The sequence below is a fragment of the Bubalus bubalis genome, chromosome 2 (genome assembly GCF_019923935.1).
Source record: "Bubalus bubalis isolate 160015118507 breed Murrah chromosome 2, NDDB_SH_1, whole genome shotgun sequence".
In the NCBI taxonomy this organism is placed as follows: Eukaryota; Metazoa; Chordata; class Mammalia; order Artiodactyla; family Bovidae; genus Bubalus; species Bubalus bubalis.
In genome coordinates this window covers 4,585,240-4,606,272 of record NC_059158.1, presented here as the reverse complement: position 1 = coordinate 4,606,272, position 21,033 = coordinate 4,585,240, and the positions used below count along the sequence as shown (strand labels likewise).

The 21,033-nt window shown below is 47.3% G+C and overlaps 1 protein-coding gene across 2 annotated transcripts in view; it reads right to left on the bottom strand.

The window, feature by feature from the left end:
• LOC102411643 (desmoplakin) overlaps positions 1 to 20,165 on the bottom strand; it is a 43,944-nt gene extending 23,779 nt beyond the window's left edge. For both annotated transcript variants that reach the window (XM_006044771.4, XM_006044772.4), the window contains exons 1-6: positions 19,834 to 20,165; positions 8,115 to 8,217; positions 6,731 to 6,879; positions 4,769 to 4,943; positions 999 to 1,127; positions 61 to 111 (exon numbers count right to left, since the gene is read on the bottom strand). In XM_006044771.4, coding sequence (XP_006044833.2) covers positions 61 to 111; positions 999 to 1,127; positions 4,769 to 4,943; positions 6,731 to 6,879; positions 8,115 to 8,217; positions 19,834 to 20,030 — 804 coding nt within the window. In that variant the 5' untranslated portion in view covers positions 20,031 to 20,165. The remainder of the gene's footprint in view (positions 1 to 60; positions 112 to 998; positions 1,128 to 4,768; positions 4,944 to 6,730; positions 6,880 to 8,114; positions 8,218 to 19,833) is intronic.
• Positions 20,166 to 21,033: the final 868 nt, after the last annotated feature.

The following is a 21,033-nucleotide window of genomic DNA, read 5'->3' as shown; positions in this document are numbered from 1 at the left end:
TCCACATTTACAAGACCGAACTGCACTGAACACAGAGCTTTCAGAAATAAGTCGTCTTACCAGTAGGTTTTCATACTCCTCCTCCAACTGGTAGATTGCAGATTTCTCCCGCTAGAAGAAGACCAACAGCGAGTTAATTATTTAATTCCCCTTGAGGGTTTACATAGAAAGAACAGCCCTTCTAAACCTCCTTCTGTCAAACACATACTAACTTCTGATTCCCCAGTAACAAGAAGTAGCTGCTCTACGGAAACTTTTACCCACAGGGACCCTTCCCAGTCGGTCTGGAGGCGAAGTTCACTGGCCTGGTGTTGGTACCTCTACAAAGTGAAGGGCTCATCACTATCACTTACAGACTCGCTGTTACACAAACTTTTAAAAGTTTGAAAATATCATTTAGGACTCCTCAGAACTTAGAGAAAAGAGGGAAAGACCTGATGGGATACTCAAGTAGACAAAAGTAGGTTAAAAAAAAAAAAGAGTGGAAGAAGTAAGGACGACCATCTCGGGCTAAGAACAAAAGTCAATGATGTAAATGGTACAAATGAACTTCATCAACGAAGCAGAAACAGACGCTATGTAGACAATAGACTGGTTGCCAGCGGGGAGTGGGGTCGGGGGGTGGATTGGGGGTTTCGATTAGCAGATGTAAACTAGTGTATACAGGATGGATAGACAGCAAGTTCCTACTGTACAGCGCAGGGAACTGTGCTCAATATGCTGTGATAAACTGTCATGGAAAAGAATATGAAAAGTAATGTGTACATGCATAACTGAATCACTTTGCTGTACAGCAGAAGTTAACCGCAACATTGTAAATCAACTACACTTCAATATTCAAAAAAATGCCTACAGGCCAAGATGAAAAAAAAAGAATTCCCAGTCTGTTAGGGAAGAAATCACAGACTCATGTTTGAGCCCAAACTGCCTGGGATGATGTAACTAGAGCACCCTTCAGTACACTGTTGGACGCCTCTACAAGGAAGAGTTCCAAGTACCAGGTCAGCTTTGATCTTGTCCAGCTGCCAGCGGTAGTCCCCGATGGCGTTGTGGATGCTCCTGTGGCTGCTGATGTGCTGCTCCACCGAGGCCAGGTCCACGCCCCAGGTCATCATGTCCATCTCCGCCTGCCACGGGAGACAGAGGGCCCTTATTTCCAACTCCCTCCTCGACAGCACCCCTGGTGGCCAGGCGGCTGCGGCGCATATGAAGCTTCCACTCAGATACAAATGAAGCTGTAACTAATGAATATTTTTGAAACCAAAAAAAAAGTTTGTAAAGGCTGCTGCTGCTGCTGCTGCTAAGCCACTTCAGTCATGTCCGACTCTGTGCAACCCCATAGACGGCAGCCCAGCAGGCTCCCCCATCCCTGGGATTCTCCAGGCAAGAACACTGCAGTGGGTTGCCACTTCCTTCTCCAATGCATGAAAGTGAAAAGTGAAAGTGAAGTCGCTCAGTCGTATCCGACTCTTAGCGACCCCATGGACTGCAGCCTACCAGGCTCCTCCACCCATGGGATTTTCCAGGCAAGAGTACTGGAGTGGGGTGCCATTGCCTTCTCCGTTGTAAAGGCTAGGGAATCCCAAACAGCTCATGGGGGTTGCCCAACACAGTAAAAGCTGGGGGTTCCCTCAACTTATCTGCCCTCATCTCAAGATGGGCTGAGCAGAGATGATTCTGTAATGAGATCCTTGAAACCTAGACCATGCACTCTGAAGGAAAAAAAAATCTACCTGTGCACGTCCAAGTGACCTGTGCGTATACACAGCTGTGAGTGCAGATCTAAGTATGACACAGTGCGGTAAGATGCTGACAGAGGTTTCTATATTCAGTTGTTTTTAAATGGGCATCAAAAATAGTTCATTAAGCTCCATCAAGTACTACTTCCCAAGCTTAACAGTTGGCCTAAGACAATTTTTCATTGTTTATTTCTTTAACTTGTTTTGAGTAATGCAGTCGTTGACTCTTTAAATCCAGAATTTAGCACTGCCTTGTGGGTTGCAAAACTCTCCATGGCCCATTTCAAAGAGAAGTGACAATATATATCCAACACCTTCAGTTCAATGAATATTGGCAATATTAAGATTATGGATTTATCTTAGCTTTCTAAAAAGCAAACCTAACTTTCTAATTTACATCTCCATTACTTCAATTTCAGAGTGCCAAATAATAAGAATCAAACACATTATTTCACAAGCTGCATACTGGGGTGAGTCTATCATCTCATCTTTCTTTGGCTTGAGCTCATGTCAATTGCCAGATCTCTTGGACATGGCGAGGGCAGACATTCCAGAATGGTACTGCAGCAGGGACAACACACGCTGTTCTGGGCCACATCCATGTTCTCATGTACTTGCCGAGCCTTCAGAAAAGGCAGCCCACCAGACAACTGTAAGTTACCCAGGACTCTGACCTTGCCCTCCTGTGGCTCCTTTCAACCTTAAAGCAAAGCAAGCAAGTGCACCGGGAAGTTAATGAAATGACCAACCCCGCCTTCATTACCAGCCAGGTGTGCAGTATCTGCCCTGTTCATCAGCAGAAACACAAATCAGGGAAACAAGACCCTGGCCCCGGAGCTGTGCGACTGTGTGCAACTGTGCTGCTGGAGACACCTCTCCCTTATCAGCTGGCCCTGCGCTCAGTCCCCCGGGAGTGACAGGAAGAATGCAGGCGTGCAGGAAGCAGGGATAAGAGGGAAGGGCTGGAGAACCTCAGAGCAAACCGGCAACAAGGGATAAAACAGCTCACAGTTCCTTTGAAAGCCTCATCAATATCATCTATTAGACGATGCCCCCGTTCTTCACCACAATGGAAAAGTGAGTCCATGTGATAATGCTCTTTTCAAATGCTCAAAATTTGAAAATGTTGAGCCTTGGGGCTTCCCTGGTGGTTCAGTGGTAAAGAATCTGCCAGCCCCTGGGTTAGGAATATTCCCTGGAGAAGGAAATGGCAACCTACTCCAGTATTCTTGCCTGGGAATTCCCATGGACAGAGGAGTCTGTCGGACTACAGTCCATGGGGTCACAAAGAGTCGGACACAAGTTATCAACTAAACAAAAATGTTGAGCCTTGGCATACTTTTAAACTACTGTTTTAGCTTGAATATTCTATACCAAACTTTTCCAGAGGATACATGCTAAGTCACTAAAAACTTATTGTACTGTAGGGATAGTGTAAACATTTTGTGAATAAAATGCTATGTTTACAGATTAAAAAAAAGTTGAGCCTTTGCTACAAAAGATTCTCACAAAGCTACACCCAGCATGAATTCAGAAAGTGACAAAGTATGAGCTGTCATTTTATAGAACTGTCATAGTGACTAAGAAGAAGTAAGGGGATCTGCCATTTTAGAAGTCATCTGGTTCAAAGGTTGTTTCACCTAATGTCACTGATCCTCCCGACATAGTCCAGGCTCCAGGAGCTCTGCCCAGCTTTCTCTGCTGGTTCCATCCTGTGAGGATGGGCGTGCCACCCCTCCCTACCCCTATCTGAGCACGGTTTTATTACAGCTCAAACCCAGCTATCAACCCCACACTGCTCTGCATAGAAATTTGGCACTTGGGTGTGTGTGTGTGTGTGTGTGTGTATATATATATATATATATATATCTTTTTTTCTTCAGTAATATTCCCTTTCAGGGCTATGGGACACAAATTTGGAACCCTCATTTTCTGGCATGGAGTCAACATATAGCAAACGCTTCAGAAACGTGTGTTCAAAGATTTAAAGGGAGTTCGGAAACCTGCAAATAAGTTTGTATTTACGTTTCTGGAATTACAACTTTGCTCTCTATAAGCCCCACCTTATTATAAGAGTGTTACAAAGTGTTTGTAAGACATGGGAGAAAAGGTTAACTGAACGAATGAATGAATGTTTAGTCCCATAAGCCCTCACACTTGGGAAAGAACACCCACAAAAAAGATTGAGAAACTTGAGAACCACTGCCAAACTCTTCCAAGAACAAGTCATAAGACCACTATTTCTGACAACCGCGATCCCACCTCTGCACGACCGATCACATTCTCAAGAGAAGGATGTTTCGTCAGGATCGGTTCTCACTATAAAATTCCCATCTACATGATGATGGTACATTCCTCCTGCCACCTGTTCATTACAGCTCCTAATCACTACATAAAACAACAAAACAATCATTAGCAGTGAAAAATCCTTTGTAGAAACTCCAGTTCTCGGAGCTCAGCACATCGGGTGCCAGCACCTCACTTCACTCCCACATCAGTGATGTCACGCTTGCACAAGACGCCTGACACTTCAAAAATACAAGATGAAACAACCCGTGAGCCCAAACTGGAAGATCCAGTCTCCCTGCCTGTCCAGCTCCTCCAATTCCTTACCATTTTAAATGAACCTCCACAACGTTCTCCTTCTTTCTCTTAGGGACCTCTCGGTAACACCTGAGGAGCTCAGGGATGAAGTGTTTTTAGCCCATGAACTCCCATAACAGATGATCCTGTAAGAACTAGATTTTCACAACCTACCAATTCAATCATACCTGTTAAATATTACTCGAGTGATAAAGTACGACTATAAAGCCATGAGGCTGGTTCCCTAAGCCACAGGAGGAAGAAGAAGAAGAAAAAATCCCCGGAAGTTTCATTTATTTCTAAATAAAAGCCTTCATTCCAAAATAAAAGCAGATGAGGAAAAGGAGAAAACAGCAAGAGGCCCAGGTCACTGCCCCGGCCGCCCCGGTTCGCACGCAGGGCCGGGAACTCTGAGCACCAACCTCCTCCCGCCGGAAGCTGCTTACCCTCTGCTGCCTCATCCACCCCAGACACTCGCTGGTGAGGCGCTTGGTGAATTCGTCCCACCCGGAGCCACTCTGGCAGGTGTACCCTCCGCCGCCCTTGGAGCTGGCCCTGCGGACGCGGGGGCCGCTGATGGCTTTGTAGAGGGCTCGCATCTGTTCCTGCAGCTGCAGCAGCCTGAAAGGAGAGGGGAACCATCACACCGCGGCAGGAAGACAGCCCCTGAAGACCCGTCCTGGGCAACCATCCCCCTTTGGGTCAGTACAGGGACCACACGTGCTCTTTTTTTTATGACCTCTTTTTTCTTTTATAATTTTATTTATTTTGTCTGCACTGGGTCTTCATTGCTGCAGGGGCTTTTCTCTTGTTGCAGCGAGTGAGGGCTACTCTTCATGGCAACGCGGGGGCTTCTCATGGGCTCTAGGGCACCTGGGCGGTCTTCACTAGCTACAGCTCCCAGGCTCCAGAGCACAGGCTAGGTAGCATCAGCACAGGCTTAGTTGCTCTGAGACATGCGGGATCTTCCTGGCTCAAACCCTCGTCTCCCGCACTGGCAGATGGATTCTTTACCACTGAGCCACCAGCTGCTGCTGCTGCTGCTGCTGCTAAGTCACCTCAGTCGTGTCCAATTCTGTGCGACCCCATAGACGGCAGCCCACCAGGCTTCTTCGTCCCTGGGATTCTCCAGGCAAGAACACTGGAGTGGGTTGCCATTTCCTTCTCCAATGCATGAAAGTGAAAAGTCAAAATGAAGTTGCTCAGTTGTGTCCAACTCGTAATGACCCCATGGACTGCAGCCTACCAGGCTCCTCCGCCCATGGGATTTTCCAGGCAAGAATACTGGAGTGGGTTGCCATTGCCTTCTGAGCCACCAGAGAAGCCCACAAATGTTTTATTTATAGGCTTTTTTTTTAACCTTAGTCATAGACAAAACCTTAAGTATTCTGCTGCTCCAAGCCTGAAGCATCACAGCAAGGGTAACTGCCTTTGCCCAGCCTGGTAGCATCTTCTACTTTCTCATGAGTTGCAGCCCGGGGGTCTCCTAGGACCCCACGCTCTGAATACCATGATCACACAAAATCAGACTACACACCTCTGCATAAAACGGCATCTTCAACTCTATGAGTCTCATTTCTGTATGCAGTAAACTTAGCTGGGCTCTATTTTATTCATTCTTTTAAAAATATTTATTCACTTAAAATATTTATTCAGTGGGTCTCAGCTGCAGCATGTAGGACCTTCTATCTTCATTGCAGAGTGAACTCTTAGTTGCAGTATGTGGGCTCTAGCTCGCTGAGAGATGTACCCCAGGCCCCCGTCAGTGGGAGCACCCAGTCTTAGCCACTGGGACACCAGGGAAGTCCTCAACTTAATCTCAGACTCAAACGCCAACGACCGCACCAAAGGCTTTTGTTGCCCCCTAAGTGGAAGCATGGTGAACACCTCACAGCAAACTCGACTCTTCAAAAGGAGCACACCCTCCTGGGCAGGTGTGTTTAAGTCACTGCTCGGCAGCTTCATGATTCCACAAAAGATGAAGGTAGTGGGTTTAGGTGATTTGTATTAGAGATCCAAAAAAGGGGTGAAATTATCAAGCAAGGGGGCCTTTCCCAGAGAACGTCTGTGCTTCCCTCATGGGAAGACCAGGGTCAGGGGACTGAGCATAACTCCTACACCACGTCTGCACAACTCCTGCATGTCTGCAGGCCCGTCTGCACCACGCTCGCTCTGTGGACAATACCTTTTTTCTTTCTCTCTTTTTTAAAAATGTCTATCTGGCTTTGCTGTATCTTAGCTGGCACTCGGTATCTTCGTGGTGGCATTCAGGATGTTTTAGTCACGTGTGGGATCTTTAGTTGTGGCACATGGGATCTAGTTCCCTAACCAGGGATCGAACCCGGGCCCCCTGCACTGGGAGTAGGGAAGTCTTAGCCACTGGACCGCCAGGGAAGTCCCTGCAATACCGTTTCTGATAAGCATCACAGGGCTGGCCCATCTGCCGCATCTCTCTGATCAAGCTATCGGTAATTTCCATCTGATCGTTGGCCTGGGCGAAACACTCGTCCAGCTCTCTGCTCCGGGCCAGCTGAATTCCATCTCCATACTTCAGTTCCTGCAAGAAAGAAGTCACGTGAAGGGAGCGCACGATATGGGAAAGAAGAGCTTCATGTGTGCTAACTGGAAGCTAAAGTTTCTGCTATAAACTTAAATAAGCCCCCCGCCCCATTCCATGTAACTGCAAAAAAATCTTTAAATGAAAATTATCTTATTAATTTGAAGAAACTGCCTGCAATGCAGGAGACCTGGGTTCAATCCTCTGGAGAAGGGAATGGCTACCCATTCTTCTTGCCTGGGGAATTCCATGGAGAGAGGAGCCTGACAGGCTACAGTCCATGGGGTGGGACTTTCACTGTTACAAACCAAAATTGTAGACTGTATTTTAAATTTTGAGAGGCCTTTAAAAGCATATCCAAAGATTGCTAATCTCGCCCTTGCTTCAATGTTAAATGCCTATCTTTCTTATTTACACAAGCCATTCATCTAACTGGAATTCTGCTGTGGTAAAAGCCCTGTATCGTTATGCCAGATAAGGTCTTTTTTTTTTTTTTTTTTTTTACACACAAACTGAGTTTTTCCTGCATCTTGTAGGAAATAACTTTTCAGTTCTTAAAAAGAAAGCTGTCTAGTTGGTTGCATTGAGCTAATAACTGTCCTGATTTTGATGATGAGTGATACTTAGCGAAATGCCACTTTTGGAGGGAGCTGAATGATGGGTATTCAGATAAAATCACACATCTCTTGACTTCTACGCCTGTTTCCGTGAGATCCTACGCTATCTCAGTAACATCCAGGAGCATGAGGCCTTCACCAATGTTACCATCTCCCCTCAATTTTTAATTGCTCATTTTCCCACACTTTGTAACGTTTCTCCTGTAGAACTGTTCTCACAAGATGGTAAATTTTCCTGAAAAAATGACATTAAATTGATGGTGGACATCACAATCCATGACAACCCAGTGACACAAACATGTCAGGGTGCATCTCTAGGAAGAGAAAGTGTTACCAAATCACATAAATGACCACAGGTGATCGCAATCCCAAAAGGGTGGCAGTCCACAGAGCACGCATTTGCTGGGGAAAAGGTGTGAAAACTAGTTCCCATGGTGAAATCAACCCTGCAGGTTGGCGGGGGAGTCTGTTCTGAGACAAAGCATCGCTATGTGCTGTGTGTGTGAAGGAGGTGAGGGGTGAGAGAGCAGAGGTCCATGAGTCTACATCAGTAGGAGCAAGCCCAGGAACAGAAGCAGCTGCGGTCGGCACTGGGGGTGGTGGGGGGAGCGCGCTTACGGGCTGCACGATGAGCTCCGCCCTCATCAGGCAGTCGGAGCAGTTCTGCAGGAGCTCCTGGATGGTGTTCTGGTTCTGGTGCCTGGACATCGTTCCCGTTTGACTGAAGGAAAAACACAGAGAAGGCAGGTGGTAAATTTTTTTCAATTTTGAAAAACCGTAAACTTTGAGAAAAGATGCAAAAGCACTTCACCCAGGTCTCCCAGTTGTTCACACTGGCTGGGTCTCTGTGTCCCCTCCCCCGTTTGTCTGTGTGCTTCCCAGGAGATGCAGGTTTGACCCCTGGGTCAGGAAGATCCCCTGGCAACCCACGCCAGTATTCTTGCCTGGGGAATTCCACGGACAGAGGAGCCTGGTGGGCTACAGTCCATGGGGTGGCAAAGAGTTGGACACGACTGAGCAACTAAGCACAGCACAAGATCTAATCTGGATGAGTTGTGGAAATGCATTTCTAGCATCTTCTCTGTCACTCATCCGATGTCAATGCCATCAAAAGTCCCTCTGGAAAAGGGGGCTTCAGCCCAGAGCTGCAGGGCTTCCCTGACCAGTCTGTGAGGACACTTGTAGGAGACGAAAGAAAAGCTTATTCTGAAAAACTATTTTCTGCAATTGCAGAAAAAGAAGATAATGGTCAAGAAAAAACGGAGTGAAGAAAGTGATGGCAAATTTAAGTATCTTTAATGCAAAAACAAGGCACTTTTCCTTTCAAGATGACCATGGAATATTATCCTGTATGATGATGCTCAGCCACAAGTGTATTGCAAGCGCAGCACTTTACTGGAAGAGAAGTGGCAGAAACCTTAAAACAAGGGTGGTGTTTAAGGAGAATGCTGTAGATATTCTACACTTTAAAACAATATTTTATTTGTTATTCATTTGTTTCGCTGTGTAAGGTCTTAATTGCGCATGTGAATTCCTAGTTGCGGCATTCCCAGGCAGGTGTCGAACCTCCGCCCCCTGCATTGGGAGCGCAGTCTTAGCCACGGGACCACAAAGGAAGTCCTAGATAGTCTACATTTTAAAGAAAGAAATTAAAGAAATTCAGTCTGTTCCAGATATACATAAAGAGTCATCTATAATAAAACAAGTCTTATTTTTTTTAATTTGCCAAGGTACCTTATGCCACAGCACAGCCCACTACGGCTTAGCTTAAGAGACATTTAAAGCCCATTAAATCATTACTGTTCAGGAAAGACTTTAAGAGTGTCCTACAAGAAACCTGAGCTCCTGCCAGCGTTCAGAGCCACCAGTCAGGCCAGCCCAAGCTTTCAGATAAAACAGACGCCGGCTCAATGCACTGGACTTTCTTTTACGTGTGTCTGTGTCGGGAAGGGTGTTTGTGCATTTTAAAGGAAGAATTTCACCGTTTAAAAAAAAAAAGTTTGAAAAGCACAGGCTGTACTAGGCAGAGATGGGGTAAGGTTACAAGAATGTGGGATGTTCCCCTCTGCTCCTGATTCCGCCTCATCTCACATCCGAGAGGCACTTTCTCTCGCTGCCACCCGTTGGCAGTCCGTCCCTGCCAGCCGGGCTCCCGACATGCCAGCACCAGCTGAGAGTGCGTGGGTGAAAAACCAGCTCCCCTGGGAACCGCTGCCAGGTGGGGCCCGGGCTGCTCCAGGCAGGCCGGGCACCGCCCACCCAACAAAACCAGGGCGCCCCACCCTCCCCGCATGAATGCCACCCTTCTCCGCCTCCCACGCGGAATCAGGCAGGAGGCCTGGCACACCTCTGGGATTGCTGAGATATAAACAGGACTCCAGCCCTTGTCAAAACCTGTGCAAAATTCCAATTGACTTAGAACACCTTCCAAAAGGCACCTATTGTAATAGGGAGGAAAGAACTTCAGGAGACAGAGACATTAAGAAGCACAGAAGTGTCATTGAGAAGCGAGGATGGGTAGGCAATTAGGGAGTCCTGTGAATTACATTTGTTTTCCTAGTTGAAGAGGCATGAGAGGACCTTCTTCTGAAACACTGGGTCATTCTGATACAAGACTGGGTTCAGAGGGTGATTCCCACAAAGAATGCCAGTCCCTCCCATGCAGAGAGGGCACTCTCAGCACAGTGCAAAGTCCAAGTTTCTTAAATGACTTAATAGTGTGTGGGACTATAAAAACTGGCACAGGGAGTTCCTAGGCAGGTGCAGATGGGAACTCTGGGTGAGGGAAGGGCTTGGCCAAAATGTTCGCTGGGGTTTTTCCATATCGTAAAAAATTAAAATATTAAACACTAAAAAAGTAAAAAAAGAAGCAGAGAGGCCAAACTTGAGAATGAAAGTCTCTAAGTGTATATATGCAAATCTTTTTGGGCCCACATGCCTCGGGCACGGGTGGAAACCACGCCTCTTGCAACGTAGACACAGAGTCCTAACCACTGGACCGCCAGGCAAGTCCCTATATAGGTCTTTTTAAAGTGACTTTATGCCACTAGATTCCTTTGACAACAAAATTAACTCATCAGCTCTCTTTACTCAACTACTAGAGTAGTTAGTTACACGACACTTAGAAATGAACTGTATCCAGGAAAAAGAGGAAAAGCAATTAAATGTTGGCTTAAAATATTATGAATTTGCACTTAAAAAAAAAAGTAACTTCACAGTCTGTTAATAATACTAAAAAGAATTCTTCATATTTTACAATAAAACATGCTTATGTTCACTATACACACCCTTGACAGCCGCTAAAACCCTCTGTGTTTGCCTTGGCATGTTAGGAAATAGATTAACAGCTGCCATGCACAAAAATCTAATCTCTTTAAAGTTATAAAAAAAGAAAAATGAAAAGCTAAACTGTAAGCACAGTGTAACGAAGAACCCTTGGTACTGTGATTGGTCTATAGGAAAGTATGATCTGATGAAGCAAATTTTCTCTTAGACACAACCTTTCAAGACTGGTCCTTAAAGCAAGACCTACAGCTCCCGTCTGTCTGTAAAATCTCACTTCAGTCTGAACATCCTTGGGAAACACCATCCAAATGAGACCAGAGGAAGGGAGACCCAGGCCCCCTGAGGTTTACTGACGAGGAAAGAGAATCCACTTCACATTTCAGCGGTCCTATATCCGCCCAGTGACAGACCCACACAGAACCGGCTGTACTTAAATCAAGGAGGCTGTGTCTGCTCAGGATTCTGACTCACCAGACACCCAGATGCTTAGCAAGGCTGGACCTTACAGCAGAGGAGCCAGGAGAGCTTGCTTCAGGGAACACTGGTGGTTTTTTGTCATTCAAATTTTTTTAAGTCAAAAACATTTTTTCACATAATTTTAGATCTTTTTTAGTTAATATCTGAAATTTTTTAGATCTCAGTTAACTCATCTGTTAGGCTAGATTCTATCTAAAATTTCCTTAGCTCATTTGTTCTGTAACTTTATTTTATGAAGCCAACAAAAACACTGCTCCTATTGAAAATAATGCAAAAGTCTATGTTCCGTTTAAAGATAATAAAGTTTCCTCTTCATATAGTGCATTTTGGGAAAATGCGAAATTCCATCAGACAGGAAGAAATCACTTTTAAATAAATACTTATTTAACAAGCACATAAGGACTTTACAAATCCTTAGCCTCAAAGAAATTTTCAGAACCAGTACAAACTGGTGTTAGGGGTGCAGAGATTTTAAACCATGTTAGGAACTGAACTAAAGACATCAAAGTTCAATTTTTAAATTTTATTTCAGTGACATGGAGGATGAAGGATATCAATGCAAAAAAAGAAAAGAAAGAAAGAAAAGAAAACTCATTTGGGTCAAATCAATAAAAAATAATTTTGACCAAAATTAATAGCTTGCCTTGAAAAAATAACACGTGTCCTTAAAAGTCTTTAACATCTCTGAAATCCTGTTTTATCTTCAAACTCACAAAGACAAATGATTCATACAACAAAGGACCTGCCTACACTTTTTCTGAAAATCCTTCCTAAAACTTGTTTAAACAAGTAAGGGTTGCAGCAGGTTTACATAAAGCTCCCTTCATCGGAGGCTAAATGGAAAACGTGGTCAGCATGTTCATCCAACTGGGCCACATGAAAGCAAGACTGGTATTATAAGCTTTCTGTTTTATTTTACTACCTACAAGTAACAGTCATTTCTTAAAGGAAAAAAAAATTCCAAAATTAACTGTGACATCATTAGTTTAGCACTTTCCCAAGATTATAGAAAAAAACACGAGAAAAATATTTCGAAAAGCGGCATGCAACATTACAAGACTAAGACTTTTTTTTAATACTTTGCTTTATAAAAGTCTTTTACAATCGTTCATGCTGTTCATTAGATATTTGACCGGTGCCCCCAACTCTGTATTTCTTGTGTACGTATCTCTCCCACCCGGTTTCTTCCTCCTTCCTTCGCTCGGTCTCTTCTCTGTCTATCTCTCTCTTTTTACTCATTCCACCAACACAGGACCCTGGACATGTGCCCGAAATGATGTCTTATGTGTATTCAGATTCACGGAATAATGACCTTGGAAAAACTCAGTAAATATTTGATGGAAATTATGATGATTACGTAATACTCTTGAAACTTACTTTTATTAACATGGACTTAAAGTCTATCTGCTTAGCTCCTCACAAGGTTCAAAACACATTCCATACATAGTTTGAGTTTCTTTAAAAGAGCTTAAGTAAAACATCCATGGAGTTTGTTTTTTAAAAAATCGCTTACTTCATCTAAGGAAAATACCCTACCTTTAAGACTCACTAAACACATGTCAGTGGAAACATCATGTATCAGAAGTTACACACCCAGGGCTGCGGCCTCCATGCACAGAGCTTCCAGGCACACCTCTGCCCCCATTCTGCAGTTATTTACACACCTGTCTGGCCTGCTCCTGGAGAGCAAAGTCCCACATCTCAGCCGCTTTCAACTCCTACCTGACAACACAGGGCTGTGCACACAGAAGCTCTCTAACGCATGTTTGGTTTAGGAAAGGGGAAGAAAAACAAAGGCGAATCAAAGGCTGGTACTTCCAAAGATCCATCAGGTAGCGCATTTACCTCACCCGAAGAGTGGGCAAAAAAATGCTGCTGTTGTTGTTTTCCTATCAATTTTAGAAAGAAGCCTTCCTCTGATCCTTCGTTTTGTCCTCACCCAGAATCTCCGGAATCAGTACTCTAATCAAGGTCCACTTCCTCTCCATGCTTACCATTTTCACACGGTTTGTTGGTGAAAGGTGGGGGCAGGGTGGGGAGGGCAACCCGATTACAGATCATTAACTTCAGAAAAGAGTTTGGGGGCCACCCCCTGCTCGGCCACTTCCGGCAAGACAGCCTGTGACTTGGAGCAAGTTAGTTAGACTGGAGGGGCCTGGGGTTTCTGCAGGAACACAGCCACCTCCCAGGGCTGGCCTGATGCTTAGAGGAGGAGCCCCCGAGGGTGAAAGCCCCACAGAAATTAAATCCTCCTGCCAGGTCGCTCTTACAGGGGAGCAGTGGCTGCTGTTGTGAAATGATTCTTAGATTTCCCTTTGATTTTTCACTTTGTGGTTTTTGCCCCAATTTATAATCTTGAACTTTGCCTAATTTTAAGGATATCTTGCAGCAAACTGAGGGTAGAGTGACACGCAAAAAAAAAAAAGAAGAAATGATGACTGAGTACTAAGTGTGAGGCATTTCAGGCTTTGTCAACTAATTTTTAATTCCTAAAATTATCTATAAGATCTAAAATAAAACTTGAAACACTTCAAAGAGAGTAATACATTTTAACTGCATGAAAGACATTTTTTGAAAGGATCAGAAAAATATGCTTTATTTTCCTGTATTAAGTGGGGATGAATATTTGATCCTTAAAAATTCAAAGCCAAAATAGGGATTTCTATTTTGAATTCTGTCCCTATGTGAAAACTTACATTCCTTCTGATGTCTATAAAAAAAAAAAGTCATGTAGAAGTTATCTAGTTATCCACCAAGAAGTAAAAGAATTGAAGTTGTTAGTCTCTCAGCTATGTCTGACTCTTTACCACCCCACGGGCTGTAGTCTGCCAGGCTCTTCTGTCCATGGAATTTCGTGGCAAGAATACTGGAGTGGGTTGCCATGCACTTCTCCTGGGGATCTTCCCCATCCAGGGATCCAACCCGGGTCTCCTCCATTGCAGGCATATTTTTTTTTTTAACATCTGAGCCACTACCCAAGAAGCCAACTCAAATTTTATTTATTTATTTTTTCAGGTGCCAGATGAAGCAAGGGAAAAATGTCTGCATGTCAAGACTCTGAATTCCAAGCAAAAACAGACCTATTGGCTACAGCCTCCCACTCCTGGGTCATCATCTTCATGAAATCTAGATTTCGCATTCCTAGGGTCTCTGAAGGTCCTGGATCCTCCCCAGCCCAGGGTGTTGGTGTTAAGGTGCCCGTGATGATGGGGCCATGTTGGCATTTTACGAGATGCTGTCTCTCGGAGTCTTGGGGTCTGTAGGGCGGTGGTTTCCACATCAGAACCACACCTGCCCATTTTCCCAGGATTGCAAGAGGGAGACAGAGAAAAGCAAAGGGTGGGGAGCAGGGCCCCAGGCACTCCTTCCAGAACCTCTGAGAAGTCTGGAAAGACTGGTCGGCTGAGAGTTAGACTCCCCAAGACACACCCAAGCCCTCCTGGGATCCACCCCAAGAAGTCAGCGTGGAGGCATCAGCACTTTTTGTCTTTCCCAAGACATTTCAGCCACCTAAACAACAATGAAATTATGCCCATATTTAGAGAAAAAATTAACTACTTGTTGGAAGCTGTTCTGTAGATCTGCCCAGCAATTAGTGGGCTTAATTGCATTCCTCAGCAGATGGAAACTCTACAGGAGTGTGAATGAAAGAACACGATGCTTACAAAATACATCCCAGGAATGCAACAATTTAAAAAGAAGTTAAAACGCACTGGATAAAGAGTTTACAAGGAGTAGAGATGTTCAGGTTTGATCTTTTCTTGAGCCATGGTGGTATACTGGACGCAAAGGCAGCTTAACCACTAACTAGCTGTGTGACCTAGGCCAAGTCATGGAACTACGTTAACCTCAGTTTTCCATCTGTGAAATGGGAAGTCTGTCCTGAGGCTTGAGACAACAATATACCTGGCCCTGTGGTGATGTAACTATTATTAACCACGGATCTGATGTTTGTATCAAATATATTACTTAAACTTAATCACTATGTAAGTGGTATCACCTGCCTTATATTAAGCCACACTGAATCTTCCTTTGCCATCATTTCCCATTAAAACATTTACAATGACCATTCTGAGTCACCCACCCCCGAGCCTGTTTTCTCAGATTCCGCCTGCCTCTCTGATCCAATTCTGAGCTGAAGCTGCCGCTCCATCACATCTACCTCCTGTCCCACTGCCACCAAACGTGACCAGACTTTCATTACCTCCCGCCTTCACCTGTACAAGCCCTGAAAACAGTCTCAGAGCTCTCTGTGACAGTCTCATCTCCCCGCTCCTTCAACAGAGACCGTGACTGGCTTGGATGAAACCTGAAGTGGGTCCCCTGTGCCTACCCAAGTCCCCCCACCATGGAGTCTAGGTCCCCAGCCCACCCTGCCTCCCTACTTCTTTACTATGTCCCCACTTCAGCAAATGCTCCATAAGGAGACCACCATCTCTAGCCCTTGAACTTGCTCCCGGTTTTCCAGCTCTCATATTTTTCTCCTGTTCTTCCCTCCCACTGGAGCACTCTCTGCCCACCTGTCTTTACCAGCTGAAATTCCCCAAAGTCCAATTCAACCACTGCCTTAATAATAAAGTCTTCCAAGTGCCGCCACTATAGATGTTATCATGTCCCTTATGAAGCCTGAGTCACGGGCGCCCCTCCTGTGTAACAGAGTACTTATGTCCTTATCTTCCCTTAAAAAGCATCCGCTCCCTTCCATAAGTCTTTGTATTCCCACCTTTGAATCTCCCCAACATCTAACACACAGCAGATGCTCAGGAAGCATTGGCTGAGTGAACGAATACACGCACTCGATGTACTTTCTTCCTGGAAGGACAGGACTGTCCAGTCTCATACACTTCAGCGCATGGTCTGAAGGTACAAGAGGGCAGAGGGCAGACGGACGAGCCCTGCGTGGACTCTGGGATTCGGGGCAAGTCTTAATCTCTTTGTCTCTCAAGTGGGAAAGTGAGGTTTATGTCCTCACCAGCATCCCCTTCCCACTCTAAAATTAAATGCAAATATGCCTGTTTAATTTCATGCTAAGAAACAGGCTTCTCTTAAAAGGTAGTTTAAAATAGGTACCAAATAGTGAGGCTTCCCTGGTAGCTCAGATGGTAAAGAATCCGCCTGCAATCCCTGGAGAATCCCATGGACAGAGGAGCCTGGCAGGCTACAGTCCACAGGGTCACAAAGAGTCAGACAGAACTGAGCCACTAAGCACAGCACAGGGACCACACACATTCTGGTTTGGAAACTGAGTTCTGGAGAAAAGCGTTACCATTATATGCACATATTTCTGTGGCTTAATGACAGTGAAGTGAAAGTCGCTCTTGTGTCTGGCTCTTTGCGACCCCATGGACTATACAGTCCATGGACCTCTCCAGGCCAGAATACTGGAGTGGGTAGCCTTTCCCTTCTCCAGGGGATCTTCCCAATCCAGGGATGGAACCCAGGTCTCCTGCACTGCAGGCATTCAGTTTACCAGCTGAACCACAAGGGAAGCCCTCAGTGACTGTATTTGGTTGGTAATCCTCCTACAAATTCCACACTTCGATCAGCGGAAGATCTAACTGGAGGACTTGGTCACTTGGCCACCGAATTTCACTACAGATTTGTGATTTCTACAGGAAAAAGACTAGAGTAATTCTGCCTTCATTGAAAACAGTAACATCCTACACAGGAAAAATCCAAAGTTTAAATTTTCAAAAATAAACCTCTTTAATTATTAAGCATGTAGTAGTATGTACTAAACTTGAAAATATTAAGCTAGAGCAGCAGAAGGTAAATAAAGTCATTGCAGACTCCATGCAGTCTGAAACAAAGCCGAAAAAGACGAGGGAAGGAGGGACTGTCAGAGTGAGAACGGTTAGTCCTAAACAGTGACAACTGTTGGAAGACAAGGACCGACCAAGGCAAGAGACTGTAAAGCCACTTCCAAAGGAAAAGTAAGATCTGGGCTCCGTTCACACTCAAATCAGTGTATTTAGGGAAGGGCTACATGCAAACACGGATCACGCAAAAAAAATCACCAATCCAATTCAGCCAATAAAGTGGGAGTTTTAGAAACAAAGGAGTTTAGATTCAACCAGTCGCTCTCATGCTGGTTTTTTATAGGGGCTTCTTTTTGTTTTCCTTTTGTTTTTTACTTTAAAAACAAAGCACCTCAATTTAGAAAAACTTCTGGCCAGAAAAGTGCTTTTAAAATCTTTCCTCAACATTCATTTGGCAGAGGGCAGGCGGGTGAGAGATGACATCTTGCTTCTGCAAAGTCCCTGCCAGGGACTAACAAACTCCCTCGGCACAAGACCGCAAAAAAAGAAAAGAAAAAAAAAAAAAAAAACCAAAACCTGGATTACAGGTGTGGCGTGTGCAGGGACCCTCAGTCGCTGTTTTAGTAAAATGCAGACCTCGGCTTCTGCTGGCTTTTGTGTGTGTGCTGATAATGCTCGGCCTCTAAGGGCGACAGCACCCGCCAGGCAGGGGCAGGCGAGGGGAAACTCCAGTTCCTGGATCCACAGAGACCCCTGGCCACATGCCAGCTGAGGCCCCGCACCAGCCCCCCACCGCCCGTCGGCCGGGCAGCTCCACAGCAAAGAGCAGAAAAACAACCTCCCTCGAAGTTAGGTCATTTTTCACTTGAGTCAGTTTTCCCTTCCCGCAGAGATGTAAAACTTGACAGATTTACAAACAGCCTTCAAGTTGGAAAAACCAAACACAAAAAAATGATGCTCTACTATGCGAAAACATTGAACCTCGCCCAAATTTAAGGTTTAAGAATTTAAGAATTCTTAAAAACCACGTGTCTTTATGCGGTTCATTAAGCAAGATATTAATTACAAATTTACTTCTAGGAGAAGCCAAGGGGGTGAAATATTCCATTAATAATAATGTGTATTGTCAATTTAAAACAGGATAACAGGAGCATTTAAAAAAAGAAAAACAATTTGGTTCATAAAATACGGGAAAGAAGTGGCCTTGCTAATTCTGACTTGGGTTTAAATGGCTTTAAATGTATTGGTGGATTTAAAAGCATGTGCTTTCCAAATACTGGAAGACTTGGAGGGGGAAGTAAAGTTTCGGATTTAAATGGTTGGCCAAGTTTTCAAACTAACTTAAAAACCAAAGTGAAAATGAGCAAAAGTTTCTTCCCAGTCTCCCTAGTGGCTTAGCACATTCTTCTGGAATCCCCCAGGCGGATTTTGTTCATTAAAGACCGCCATCCAATTTTTTAAAGAAAATTTGTAAGAAAAGAAAGAGCGCCAAGATTGAGACTGTTCTCTGTTCACTCAGAAAGGGAAAATAAAATTTCAAGGTGCTCCAGGAAGATAAAGAAATGAATAAATCGAAGCACAAAGCACGTTGCAACTCGAGTCGGTCCCCGCCTCCAAAACCGCTGGCAAAACAAAACCCCCGGGAGTGGATTCAATTTGCTCCTCCCCAGCCTAAGGCCACAAGGCAAGGTCGGCAGTTTCTGGAACCCAGGCCTCTATTCCCCAAAGCCCTACAAGGCAAGGACTTGCAGGGGGGCGGAAAGAGGGGGTGAGGACCTAGAAATTCTCACGATTCAGGTGGGCGACCCCGGCTCCAGGGACCGGGTAAATGTAGGTTCGTTATCTTTCTCCGCCCCCACCCGAGTGACCCCCTCGCTGGATTTCCCCGCTGACTCGGAGGCAGACCTGGCCCTCTTCCCACCGCCCTCCCCGGGGCACCTGGACCAGGGCGCCCCCAGCGTGGCGGGCCGGCGGGGGTGGGACGCGGCGCCGCTCCTCCGCGAGCCCCGGCTCGGAGCGCAGGAGTCTGCGCCCGCCCTCCGCCACCCGGACACCGAGGTCGTTTCTCGGGTGCATTTGAAAAACCAGGAGACAAAAGGCGCAGGCGCGGGGCCACAGGTGTGCTCCCCAGCCGGAGCTGCGGCGCGGCCGATCCGGGCCGGGGGGCCGGGGGGCGCGGGAACAGGCCGCCGCCCCCGCCAGGCAACTCGGTCTAGGTAGCAGGAGAAGCCGACGAAGCGGAGCCTTCTCGACCCGGGACCCCCAGAGGCCGGGACGCGCAGCCTCTACACAAAAGCCTCCCCCGGTGGCCGAGCTGCCCAGGCGCCGCTGCGGACGGGGTCTCGGGGTGACCACGAGTTGGCGATGAGCAGTAGCGCCCGCCGAGTCCACCTCGGCCAGCCCGCAGGCCGGAGCCCCCGCTTCTGTACTGATTTATTTTTGGTTAGAGTTAGAGAAGTTGGCTTTGGTGGTCGCAGCCCCGTCCGCCTGACCTCCCATCTGTGGCCCTAGATTAACGCCACGCCGCGCAAGGGATAGTTCCGGGGGTAGCCGGGACCCCCGCGCCCCGCCGGCACCCTCACCGGCCGGCCGCGGGCGCCGTAGGAGCGGCTCCCTCCCCCGGGCGCACGCGCCCACCACGGTCGGCGCGGCGCGCGCGGGACACGCCGATCAGGCCCCAGCGCAAGTGGGGAATGCGCGCGGGACCTCGGACTGACCGACCGTCCCATTTCGGCACCTGAGTTTCCCCGTCGGTCAGGGATCCCTCCCGGTCCCAGGGTACCAGGGGAGGGTGGCGGCCCCGGCCCGGTACCCACCCGTAGCCGTCCGAGTTCTGGTCGGTGACCGTGCAGCGCCGCGAGTAGTACATCCTGCTGGTGCCCCCGCCGCCGCCGCCGCCGCCCCCGCCGACCCCGCCGCAGGTCATCTCGTAGCGCAGGTCGGGGCCGGACTCGGCGCGGGTCATGCGGCCCAGCGTGTTGATGCGCGGGTGCGAGCCTCCGTTGCAGCTCATGTCGGCGGGTACTCGGAGCGCCGCTCAGCTCCGGGGCGGACGCGAGGGCCGGCCGGCTCGGACAGGGCGAGGGGCTCCCGGGAGAGGCCCCACGCCGGGGCTGAGCTGGGGACGCAGAAGGATCGCGAGGTCGCGCCTCTACTGGGGCCGGCCCGGCCGCTGCGAGCGCGGCAAGCGGGTGGGGGTAGGGCGCCGGGGACCGGCCGGGAGCGGGAGCTGCGGCTCGCAGCGCGGCGAGGGCGCAGAGGAGCCGGGCCGCGGGCGGGTGGTGGTGTTGGTTGGCGGGGGCGCGAGTCTCCTCCCCGCTGGCGCCGGGCGCCGAAGCCACACCTGGCCGGTTTCTTCCCAGGGCGGGGTGCGGCTGCCGCTCCTCCCCGCTCCCCCGCGGGTGTCACCGACGCGCCCCGGCCGCCCCTCCCCACCTGCGCCGCCGGCCCGCGGCTCCGCCCTGCGCGCGGGGCCTGAGTAACTCGACGGGGCAGGGGCCCGGGACCCGAGCGCCTGGGGCGCGCGGCGGGCCGAGGGCAGGGCGGGCGCGCCGCCCGGAGCTGGAGTGGCGGGGAGGGAGACGGCCCCCCTTTTTTGAGGATTTTACGGCCCCCGGGGCGGAAATAAGCTGAAAAATAGAAGTCATTCGATTGCACAGTTACTTACTAAACATTTACTTTTGATTATCCCTGAAAACGGTGCCGGCCAAGCCTCCTCTAGAAACTATTGAGAGAACGCGTAGATGATGAGGTTTTGTTTGGAGGCTTTTTAAAAATTTTCTTTTAGTTTGGTAATTCAGAATACTGAAGAAGTCCGTTTTCCGACGCGTGAAACGAGTCCTTAGCCAGAATCACTACTTTCCGGGGAAGTCTTCACCGTAAATAACGAATTTCTTTGGCGTGAAGATAAAGAAGAAAACATTACGGTTTCCATAGGGCACCGTGAAACTATAAATTGCAGTTTCTTTCATTCTGCCTGATGATGATCAGTCATTTTAAACGAGAAATTGCAAAGA